General features: G+C 43.3%; 1 protein-coding gene across 1 annotated transcript; it reads right to left on the bottom strand.

Annotated features, from left to right (window-relative positions):
• Positions 1–355: 355 nt before the first annotated feature.
• Positions 356–2198, bottom strand: LOC147884717 (UDP-glycosyltransferase 85A1-like). Its single transcript, XM_087397758.1, has 2 exons — positions 1716–2198; positions 356–1610 (listed from the first exon to the last, which is right to left on the bottom strand). The coding sequence occupies exons 1-2, from the start codon at positions 2185–2187 to the stop codon at positions 652–654; spliced, it is 1431 nt and encodes a 476-aa protein (XP_087253884.1). The 5' UTR covers positions 2188–2198; the 3' UTR covers positions 356–651.
• Positions 2199–12903: the final 10705 nt, after the last annotated feature.

Below are 12903 nucleotides of genomic sequence, written 5' to 3'. Positions count from 1 at the left end.
ATTCAATAATACATTGCAAGGTTTTTTCCGCACTCCTATCAATGACACAATGGTGGTGAACTCTCATTACACATGATGGTACATTCACAAGTAAATTATTCTTCTATGCTTGTGAGGTTAATTTATCATTGGGTTTAGAAGTATTTGTCAACATATGTGAGGCATGGTAGATTCAATTAAGAATCAATGAACTTCTCAAAGATTGTTTTTATAGCAAACACACTATTTGCTAGGATCCTTGCAAATGGACATGAGCTTTTCTGACCAAATAAAACGTTATATTTTACTTCTTTTTTCATAGTTTTTCAAAACCTTGTTTGTAGACCTTTTTCTCAAAGGTGCAAAGGGGTGTGAAACAAGCATACAAGCACTTTCCAACAATAGGATGATGAATTTTAGTTACTTTCAGAAAAAAACTCATTTTCTGCATTTTTGAAGGGAATCTTCAAGGAGAAAGGTTTGCAATTAGCCAAACAATTTAACAACTGGCAATAGTGTTCCTTCACAAGCTTTACCCAGTACAGTCACTCATTTTTGAACTATGGAGAAGCTTGTGGGACGAGGTGCTGTGGTGATCCACAAGAACGTGCAGCTGTGAGCTCCATATTGCTTCGAGGAACTGAGTACAATCTTGTTGTGCGCAGTAAGTCGCTACTCATGGCAAGAGTTTGTGAGAAGATGGTGCACAAGGGTGAGAAGGTTGGTGTGGGAGGAGCCTCCCTCTTGGAGGCTGTGGCGAGCAGCTTCACATAGCGATGCTGCATTCTTCCTCAGTTGCTTGGCCTCTTCACCCTCCATCAACTCCCTCATCGCCATCTCCAACTTCTCCCTCCTTACCACCCCGTCCTCTCCTTCCTCCACCCTCATCCCTATCCTCCATTCCTCCACCACAAACTTGCAATTCAGTATCTGATCCCCATTGCTTGGCCAACACAGCATCGCCACCCCGTTCGCCACCCCTTCCATCGTTGAATTCCACCCGCAGTGCGTCAAAAACCCACCCACCGCTGCGTGCGACAGAACGCGCATCTGTGGTGCCCACGAAACCACATAGCCTCGGCCCTTCGTGCCTGCCAGAAATTCGTCTGGAAGTTGCGTCTCCGGCGCTCCCTCCACCGTGTCGGGGCGGAAGGACCATAGGAACCGTTGGTTGCTGGCTTGAAGGGCTGCAAGAATCTCTTGGAATTGTACCTGGGAGACGATAGTGACGCTGCCATAGGAGATGTAGAGGACGGAGCCTAATGGCTGTGTGTCAAGCCACTGCAGACAATCGTCTTGCTCTGTCCACATGCTTGTGCTGATATCACCTACCAATTCTTCAAGTAGAGGGCCTATCGGATATACGCGAACCTCTTTGGACATCGCACGAAACGCAGGACCTTCCAGCCTCTCAAAAGAGTTCACCACGACCATATCTGCCTTTCGATGGGCAATATCTGTTTGGCGGGTTACGAAGCGCATTAGCGAGTCCGTTTGGTCTATCTGATATTCACAATGCGCGAACTGATGTCTAAAATGCGGTACATCCATATTTAGGAGGGAAGGGAGGCCCGGAAGCGCATCGCGGAAGAGATCTGCCCTTTTTTCCGGGGTGATGTTTAAAGCCGTGACTGAGAAAACAGGAGCATATGATCATCAGTCAACTTCACAGTAAAGAATCAAGCCATAGAAAGACTGCAAGTTAGCGTACGCAGAGTAGCTCACGATATACTCACCATCCTCCAAAGAAATGCTGCCCTTCAAGATGTAGTAAGACAACAGGTTCCAGCTTTTGCTGGAAGGATAGAAAGCAATCCTGGGAAGCCTCAACTTCTCAGCCAACTCCTGCGTTGAGCTGGACATGAAAGCATCGGAAATGATGCAGGTGACGGGAGGACCTTCCTGGGAGAGGCGGTCGATGAGCTGCGCAAGCGAGTGGCCAACATTTTCAGTGGCGATGATCCAATCTTGGAGCGAGGTGGCATCGGGGAAGGGGATGGAAGCTTTGCGGATGTTGGGGTGGGAGACGGAGTGAGATTGAGGTGGAGAGGAACTAGAGTCGATGATGCGTTGGTGGATGGGGTGGACGTTGACGAAGGTGACGAGGAACCCATGGGACGAAGAAAGGATCTTGCATAGACGCATTAGAGGGTTCACGTGGCCTTGGCCTGGGAGTGGCACCGCAAGGGCGTGAGGTCTAGAGGCCATGGATGCTCACAATCAGGATATCCAACAATGGTCACAGGTCTCTCCATAAATACATGTTTCCACGGAAGTTTTAAGGAAAGGGAAGCCCTTCCAAAGAAGGGCAGCGTCGCGAGCGGTCGGAGGCCGTTCCTGACTAGATAGGTCGACCCTCGCCCTTTTCGGACAGTCAAGGGCCACCGAGAGGGGGGTTTACCCTTGGTACTTCGTCGTCTTACTGGGCAACAATGCGATATTGACGGCAAGGTGGTGCTTGGAGGGCACGCGCATGTTAGACCTTGCCATCTGTTAATGGAAACTGTCTCTCTCATCATTTTCAATGTTGTGGAATGCTTATGTGTCACTTTTTCATACAATTTCCCATGACTTTTGACTATTCCGACAAGCGTTTCACCTTAAAGCCGATTTAGAAAGGCCTTTGATAAGATGGTGGAGATTTCTCTTCCACTAACCGAGGCCCTTGACATTTGTAGCAAGAGCATCCACCAAGCGTCTACCAAACACTCATGATAAGGCAGGATTCTCACATACCTGAGTGTGTTATTTCATGTCCAAGTCGATGCACATTATTCCTTCTCGCCGTCATCATACATGGCTACCACATGCCACTTTCCAGATGATCCTCTACTCCACTTGTACCACCGTATTGTGGTCCTCACATAACACATACACCTTTATTGTATTATCATGTGCAGATATTCCTCTCCATTTGTCATATACCTTCCTATGGTACCACTTTCCAGATCACCTACAATAATTATACTTTGCTCCACTTGTAGCACCATGTGATCCTTACATTTGGCACCATGTGAGCCTGACAAAACACATACACCTTTACTATCTCATAATAGGCTAATCATGAGTCCATATTTCTATCCATTTGTCATATCTATATCATGTTCCCCCTTAACAAAATAAAAGTGCATATTGTGTCATTTTGGAGCACTCAACACACCTCTCCCTAGCTAGCAATGTTTATTTAATTTAACTCTAGCCTTTTGGCCAAGAAAGAAAATAGCCCTTCACATATCAATCTCTACATCGTACGTTAGTGGGGTTATGTCATTTTTTTTTTAATAGAGGAAAGAAAAATGAAGAAATCATGAATTTCTCTCAGAGCCCCAAAATGAGCTCCCTTTTTTTCCTTATGTCTCCACTACATATTTTCATTTTGCAGATTTAGTTTCTCCTCTATAGGATTACATGTGATTCTTCAATATGAAATCACAAGGTGCTTTGAAAATTTTGATGAACATCATCTCCTTCAATTTAATTATGGAACCACCTCATTTGATCCTTCGATATATGATCCTTGGTTTATCGAACTTGTATCATAAGGAGCTTATATCTCAAGCATCACCCCTTTCTACCAAATTATCAAAATCAAGTTGGCTTGTTGGAATAGTTCACCTGATAGCGCCATCAAACCTAGAATCAGGTTCCTTAGTCACCATTAAGCCCTAAATTAGGCTTTCCCATTTCCTTGAACTATAAAATGCTCTTGCACATCTTTAACTATTATGCAGATCTCCCTTGCCTCTTAGTGATCATTGGGAGTAAGGATAGAACCCCTAATAAGTGTTTTAAAACTCACAATGACATTAAGACCAATTTTCTAGATTTTGTAGGTGGTGACCTTGAACTTTGGACTATTTCATCACTTAATAAAATTTCCATGTTAAGTTGATATTTGTTAGCATTGCCCCTAAAGGGGCAAGCTACTACATCATTGAATGCCAGCCCTTGGAATTCGGGATGGTTGACACATGGCAAGTGTTTTGTCCATGCAACTACACATCTATCATACTTAACTAGTTGTCTTGGTGGGTTGTTGTCAGTGTGTAGGGCCTTTCGAATTGCTATATGCCTTTAGGCTCTCAATCGGGACTATCTCTTTGTTGCTCGTAATGGTTTTTGATCCTCCTTGTTGCTTTCATTGCCAAGAATAATAATTACTATGAATTCTTCAATCCTCATCACTACACAGTAAGAGCTCTCTCTTATTGTGATTTGTTTGTGTGTGTGCATCTTTGACACTGATGGATTCCATTGTGATTTTGATTTTAGAAATTTGACAAAGATTAGGTGATCGAGTGTTATGGATATGAAATTTTGACCAGAGCCAGAAAGAGAGGAATGGTCCTACATTTAGCACACTTTCTATTGTGTTTAACATGATCAAACTACTTCGTGGACATCATTATATTCTCTATAAATCTCGTCGAGCTACTTCTCTCTCCAAGGTTTGTAATTGGCTTTCATATAATCCATGTAGGAGATGAAGAAACATGAATTCCCAAAGATAAACTGAGTGGAGCTTTTGAACCAAGAGTTCTTATAGCTTTGGTGGGTGCAAGTGGTGCTATGAAGATGACTCTTATGACTTACGAATGTTTTGGCTCGTAGAAAAGAAGGCCAATACATAGAGGGTTACATCAAGATGTTTGGATGCCTAAAGAAGCAAGAAATCTTTGCTCAGATTACTGCGAATAAAATGACATTCATTCCCCCAACATAACTATGAAAGATTCCCTCTATACTTTGTGTGACTTCATCAGTTGAGGAATTCAATTGTGAAAAAAGAATGGTAAGCTCCAATGCAACAAAGAAAGAGAAGCTAGTGAAGTGGAAGAAATATCTAAGGTTGAGGTGGTTTCTTGGCTTGCTACTATTCACTTATTCATAGAGGAAGTCATGGAATTGCTCAACCTTACTGTGTGATAAGGGATTCTTTGATTGGTCTTCCTAGAAAGGGGTTCGAATTATGATATGTCAGATCATTCAGTCATCCTAACTGCATGCATATCAAAATATGAACAGATTCTATAGCTCCAAGTCAGGACTACTATGGATTTTGAGGCCATAGAATTTAATTGTCCAAATGTTTTTTAAATTTTCCATGTGCCTTAGGGTGAGCTTAGGGTGTGGCAAAAGGCCCTTGCTCCCTCACTACCAGCCAGTAAGGGAAGAATAAAAAACTAGTTGAGTTATGCTCGACTAGATAGCAATAGTGATAACAAAGATTGTCTTGCTGTACCCTCAATACCAAGTAGTTGGTAAGAGAAGAAGAAAAACCTATTTGATTTATGCCCAACTAGATAGCAATGGTGACAACAAAGACTAGCTTGTTGTAAACATTCAGCATACGATGTGAGCCACAATGCCATTCCACCTACCACAAAGATCTTGATGCTTGCTATTGCAATAGGGCCATCAGATGTCTAATGATGCAACTAAAGTTCATTGAGTCAAGGAGACAAAGTAGCTAAGGTGTAGCTTGAATTCTTACGTGTCAGACATGATCAAGACTGCTTTGGATCGCTTTGAAAATTTGAAATAGGCTAATTCGAGAATGTCAATACTCATAATAGGTTGGACTCTATGTCATTCTTCTAAAAACAAGCTATGTACTTGTAAGTAACCTAAATGCATAGTTTGATGAATTGGTGGAGAAGATGTACCATGCTCATATACAAGCAGCAAGGGTAGTGCCTCATTGCATCCAAGCGGCTTGTTTGTGGTATATTTCTTTAAATTTACATGGTGGATTTTTGACAATTTGAGAAGAGATCTTGGGGAGGTAGCAAGCTAAGGGTGTCCACTTTCGGACCACTTTCGGGTGAGTGTGACACCTGCTCGAGTGAAAATACAAAGGTTTTGCTTCGGTCTCCAATACCTCGATCGAGGTATAAGCTCCAATGAAAATCACACACGAGCACAACCGAGCCAAGCCAATACCTCGATCGAGGTACTACGCTTTTTCACCAGACCAAGCCTCTACCTCGATCGAGGCTTGCTAGCAAGCCAGCTATACACGCCACATCTACCTCGTTCGAGGTATCGTGGCAATCCAGCTCAACCTCGATCGAGGTCAGGTGGCATGTCCAGCATACCTCGATCGAGGTATGTGCCATCTGACAAGGCAGCCAACGGGGCGGATGACATACCTCGATCGAGGTATGCTGGACACATGACTTGGCATCCCGCTTGTGCCAACATACCACGATCGAGGTATCGTGGCATGCCGATACCTCGATCGAGGTAGATGTGCCGAGATGTATTGGCATGTCAAGAATACCTCGATCGAGGTATCGTGGCATGCCCATACCTCGATCGAGGTAGATGTACCGAGATGTATGGGCATGTCAAGAATACCTCGATCAAGGTATCGTGGCATGCCAATACCTCGATCGAGGTAGATGTACCGAGATGTATGGGCATGTCAAGAATACCTCGATCGAGGTATCGTGGCATGCCAATACCTCGATCGAGGTAGATGTGCCGAGATGTATGGGCATGTCAAGAATACCTCGATCGAGGTAGCTAAACCCTAATTTTTCTTATAAAAGGAGAGCGACCCCCCTCATTCCGAGAACCTCGATCGAGCTCCTCCTCATCCACCGATTTCGGATTTGCTGGACTTCGACGAAATTGCGCGAGTGATGGAGAGCCAGGAACGGACATCGACGGAGATGGATGGAGCCGGAGCGGGAGAGTCCAGGTAGGGTTTTTTTTTATGTAGCATTTTCTTTTTGGTAGAATTTGAATAAATTTTAGTTTATAAGAAAAATTATAAAATGCATTTTAATGTTTTTCTGAAATTTATGAATTACGAGATTTTTTATTTAAAATGTGAAAATGAAAATTTTTTTTAAAATAGAGCTTTTTTTAGTAAATAAAAAAACGTTCATATTAATAATTATAAAATATTTATAAATTTGAAATGCATTTGTAAATTTTTTTTAAATTTTTGAATTACGACATTTATAATTTAAAATGTGAAAATTTTAAATTTAAAAAACGTTTAATGAGGCATTTTTTATTCAAAATGTGAAAATGTTCTATATTTCTTTTTTTTTTATGTAGCATTTTCTTTTTGGTAGAATTTAATTAAATTTTAGTTTATAAGGAAAATTATAAAAAATTTCTAAATTTATAATGCATTTTAATGTTTTTTTGAAATTTATAAATTACGACATTTTTTATTTAAAATGTGAAAATGAATTTTTTTTTAAAAATAGAGCTATTTTTATTAAATAAAAAAACGTTCATAGGAATAATTATAAAGTATTTCTAAATTTGAAATGCATTTGTAATTTTTGAATTACGACATTTATAATTTAAAATGTGAAAATTTTAAATTTAAAAAACGTTTAATGAGGCATTTTTTATTCAAAATGTGAAAATGTAAAAATTAGGTTTTTAAAAATCATCTTTAGGAATGGCCACTAGTTGAGGTGGATTGCCCAACCAAAATAGGAAATGAAGATACAAGACATTTTGTATAAGACTCACTCGACTTATCAAATTAATACACAAACATAAACCTACTAGTCAACTATTGGAGTTGGACATTAAAGATTGACTAGTGACATGGTTGGTGACCAAAGCTTGAAGTTGACTAGACACTTTGGGACAAGCAAGTTCTTTAGAAGGAAACTAGGTTTAAGCTTGGGTAATCATCCCTAATATATTGGGAAATTACTAATGATAAATCATCCTTTAACTATTTGGCAATTAGTAAGGATCGATTCTACTAGGAAATATGTTGAAGGCATATGTCCCCTATTAGTCAATAGATTGATTAGACTAAGCATGCATGATAAGGCTATAGCTTGGAAATGCCTAGATAGTGGCTTAGTCCAAATCTTCAATATCCCTTAAGAAGACATGAAATAGTGGCTTAGACCTTAAGAAGACATGGAATAGTTTGCAAATGTCTAATTCTTCTAAGTTATGCATAGACTCTAGCATAACTGAAAAAAGAATATTACAAGATTGAGAATATTTGGATGGGTCTTCAAGAACTCGAATATTACGGTCTGTGCCTATAAACTATTTGAGATTCTTATGCTATCACTATGGCATGCTAACCATCCCTTAATGATCATAGATAATAGTATGGGCCACTATAAGGATTGGTTAGGAGCTATTTTTGAAATGCCAAACTTTGAAATGAAGTCAATATTCATTGTGTTGAGGAATATTTGTCGGGTGGATCTAGTTGAAGAGAGAAATCCATGTTGCATAACATTTGTCTGAGTTGAGCAGCCTCAAATCGACTTAAGAGAGAGAGAACTCCATAACCTTCAAGAGTCGACATTTGAAGCATCCCATTCCATGTTGTTTGCTACTCTTAGGGTGGCCTAAGAGTCGTGCGAAGTTTCATTCCCAACAGATAAATCCACATGCGTATTTCGTTAGTACATGCGCCATAGCTCATACGTAGTCGTGCTAGTAGGGATTGTAAAAATGTACGCATTGTACCTTCCACGTGGCGCATACCAAATCAATTCAGACCAAATCTCGCGTGGATGTATGTCTAGGGTGGCCTAAGAGTCGTGCGAAGTTTCATCCCCAACAAGCAAGTCCAAACGCGTATTTCGTTAGTACGTGCGCGAATTTTCTTAGTCACGTTTTTAAAATGTCCTAAAGCACAAAACAAATTACAACATTACTACTAATAAATAATTTTTTGTATTACAAACACAACAAATCCCATTGAGAAGACATCGGACATCATGTTAAAAATAGAATCTAATACAATGATGTGTATGAACGTGTATACAGCCATCATAGTGAAATACAAAATATGAGTCCATGAAAATTACAATGGTACGGTCACACAGTGAGCCTATACATATCGAATACAAAAAAGTGTAATCAACTAGTGATACCCAATAAAAATCAATCTGATCAACTGATGATCCCAAAAAATACGATATGTAATGTGCTACTCCTCAGGATCGGCTCTCATGCCAATAGTTGCAAGTATGCTCTCGTGATCCGCCACTGCAAGGCGCCATCGTGGAGTGGACGTCGCCTTGCGAGTGCGAACACGACTCAAAGTAATCTTGATCCCAACAACAAGATGAGAATACATGTATGCCTCTTGATCCGCCATGTACTCCTGGAACTCAACATAGCGACCACGCTTCTGTATCTGCTGAAAATAGTGGCCACCTACGATCATGATATGAGCATTGAAGTGCATCCCATGCCCATCTGGCTGTATCCTCATTCAGCACACTCTTCAGCATAGAGCATCGCAACAAGTAATAATCCACACCCTCCTCGTTGCCCTCCGAAGCAATAACCGCGAAGATATCACCAATACACAAAATATCTGTAAGCTGGTCATAATCTCTAGAGGAACTGAATCCCGCATCCTGATCATCATGTACCTCCTCCCAAGGCTGGAAGGGAGAAAGCACTCGTCGTACCCATGGATCGGCCCATGGTATCATGGAGCACCCTCCCCAATCATCATCAATGCATGCAGAGCAAAAACATGCAAACCGTCGAGAAAAGATCGTGGGGTGAGACTCACCTACGCTCCTGATGGAATGGAAATCAAGAGTGCCAGGCACGGAACGACAATCAAAAGGCCTAGACCGATCAAGACTCCCAATGTCCACGCACCAAAAATACCGGCTCACCACCCTATCGTCACGCGACTGAAACGAGGAGGTAGCACTAGTGGTGGATAAGTGCTGGCTACACTAGTGGATAAGTGCTGGCTGCACCACTGCACCACATCATGTGCATCCTTGAAGCGATCGGCACTGTGACGCAACTGGTATCGACGCAAAGCATGCTTCACGCAAGCACCTGCACCATCGTGCTCTCCCTTACCGTGCCCTGTCTCAAAGTAGCTCCATGTAATCGGAATGCCTGTCTCACGGTGCCATCTGCAAAACCAATAAAACTGTCTAGCGGATTTGAACTGACCACCGCAACCGTCGGACCAGATCCAGCGCCGCTGCCATGTGACACCATGATCCCTCAAGAAACTATCATGCAAAGTGAAGCAATGCTGCACAAAATGGGCATCATGCGATCGATCATCACTAATGTAGAAGTGATACTCTCGCACAATGACGCGTGAGTCCATGCTGCTATCAATGCCATCCACATGAGCCTGTGCATGACGATAGCTAATGTGCACAAATATAGCAACCTGCAATATGGCATTGAAAAAAAATATGACTATTGAAATAATTCAATATAATGAGGCGGGAAAAAATCAATACTCAATCACACATCACCTGTTCGGAGAAATAATACTCCGATTGGATCTCATGTTGTGGTGCAAAGGTGTAATTCTCCGCAAAGTCCACCATTGAGACAACCACCCCTATAGGAAATGTCCTCAAACATGCACGGAACTAATGATCCTCCCACTTCGCAGTGTGCGAGTGGCGTTGTGCGAGTGGCGTATGTAGGGGTACAGCTTCCCTCGAAAACTGTCAATGAATACAACACGTGGTGTCTCCTTCCCCACAAGCTGCAACCTCCTCGACTGTGCACCACCATCTAATGTCAAGGTACAGTACTCATACTGCTGCCAACGAACCATCTGCACATCACAAGTATCTAGTGCAACTCGTGGCACTCTAGCAAAGTCACCACACAAAGTACACGTGCCTTCCACACAATCAAGGGAGTGGAATAAAGCATCACCATCTCATGTACACAATATGGAATGAATGAAGTCGCGAGGGCTAGTAGGAACCACTCCCCTATGACCATCAAGGGAACGGAATACGTCATACATCAATCCAAAATCCACATGGTAGCGACAACAGCATGTGTCACGCTCCTGAGAGCATCGCACAAACCATGGCCTGCATCGCTCAAATGACCTCTGCCCAATCTTGAACTCCGGGTGCGCCTCTATAAACTGAGTGTACAACTCAGTCAGGGTACACTCCAAAAAACATGCACCATGCTCAATGTACACACCGCGTGACACCCTCTTCCGCAATGCCTTCTTGAACACCGGGGATGCTCTGCAATGCTCCTCCCAAAACTGTTGTATGAAGGACCTAGTGGAATCATCCAACAATCGATCGCTGCGAGGTGCATGACCACTCGAAGCCCAAAGAGCATCAGTCTCACTATCCTCTAGACTCTGCCTCCTAATGATGCTTGCTCGCAATGTGCGCGGTGCAATCTGAAGAAGACGTGAAGCGGTACGCACATGGCCTATCATATGAGGTCTACTAATGGCAGCCACAATAGCACGACGTGCTGCCAAGGCATCACTGGAGTTCCTATGCTTAATAGAAGCATAGGAACGTCGAACACTGCTAAGGACCTCGCTAGATACAACCCTATCTCTACGTGCACCAAGACCAGCAAGCCTCCTACACTCTACCAAGTCAGGGTGATCAATCAAGGACGTGAGAAGAGAAGACTGCGAAGCTGGCGTGAGGTCACAAAAAAAAGACTGCACAATCTTGCTAGTACGACGACGGATAGTGGACTTCGGCAAGTCACGTCGTGAAGCAACACTGCTGCTGCAAGGTGGGGCAAGGGGATCAATGGGAGATGGTAGGGTGGACGGGGGAAGGGAGGCGCCAAGCGGAGCGAGGGGAGGGGGAGGGGGAGGGGGAGGGGGGAGGGTGGAGGGGGAAGAGGTAGAGGTGGAGGCCAAAATGTAGGTGGGTAGGGGAAGGGCGGAGGCTAGAAGTAGGGGAGCGGATGAGGATGGGGGGACAATGGAGGTGGGGGTGGGGGTGGAGGTGGGGGTGGAGGTGGGATGTAGAGGTAGAGCTGGAGGTGGATCAGTGGTGGCAGCGCGAGCTCGAGCTCTAGAGGCTCTCTTGCGCTCACGAGCCTTCCGCTTGCACTCCTCGTCAATGAGATTTGGGGGGGGGTTCCTACATCTTTCACGTCTACTAGCTCTATGGCTTTGAGAACCCATTCTCAATGAAAGTAGGATGGAAGGTGTGACAAAGTGATGAGGAGGCAAGAATGGCTAAGAATGGGTGAAATGAACCAAAACGTGGTGTCTTATAGAGAGCCTCAACTCATCCACTAGATTGCTCTTAGATTGCTCTTCATTATTATTGGTGGAGAGGTGCTAAGATTGAAACTAATTGGCTAAGTTTTGGTGCTAGATTGATACTATTTGGCTAAGTTTTGTACCTTCAAATACCTCGATCGAGGTCTGCTATGCCCAGAGTCCCGATCATATACCTCGATCAGACCTTATACCTCAATCGAGGTATTCAGTGCATTACGCATGTATGAACCTCGATCGAGGTATCCCTAGGTGTCCTCGGTCATATACCTCGATCGAGGTAATGCATGCCTCACCCAGATCATATACCTCGATCGAGGTATTGTATGCCTCGCACATGGTCATGTGTATACATCTGGCTGATGTGGCACCATACATGGTCATGATGTGGTAATATAGTCTCTTCCTGCATGGTCATGATGTGGTAATGTAGTCTCTTCCATGACATTGAAAGGTGATGTGGCATGATGAGTTGGCATTCATGAGGTGGTAGATTGACATGGCAAAGTGAGGTGGAGGGATTGGTGACGTGGCAAGGTTGAGGAGGTATGCCAAGGTGGCATTGTGTGATCACATGGCTGATGATGTGGAATGATGAGGTGGCACATGTGGCAGCACGTGTGGCAATGTAAGGTGACATGGCAAGGAGTGATGTCACATCTCCTTGATGAGATGGCACCACGTGGTCTAACAACGTGGCATGGTTTTGATGACTTAGCCTTCCACATGGGCAGCATGCAGACTCCAAAGGCTTGCCACAAGGGTCGGTGATGCTCCTAGCCTACCTCACCAAGCCTAATACCAAGCCTACCTTGTCTTGGTATTAGGCTTGGGTGGCCCTTTTTCCCCCACAAAAGTGAGATTTAACTGTTGGAGGCCATATCGTACGTTTCCCTTACTCAAATTTAACC

Source organism: Dipteris shenzhenensis, chromosome 26, assembly GCF_047967505.1.
Source record: "Dipteris shenzhenensis isolate YYH24624 ecotype China chromosome 26, Dip_SZ_1.0, whole genome shotgun sequence".
In the NCBI taxonomy this organism is placed as follows: domain Eukaryota; kingdom Viridiplantae; phylum Streptophyta; class Polypodiopsida; order Gleicheniales; family Dipteridaceae; genus Dipteris; species Dipteris shenzhenensis.
This window is presented reverse-complemented; position numbering and strand designations above follow the sequence as displayed.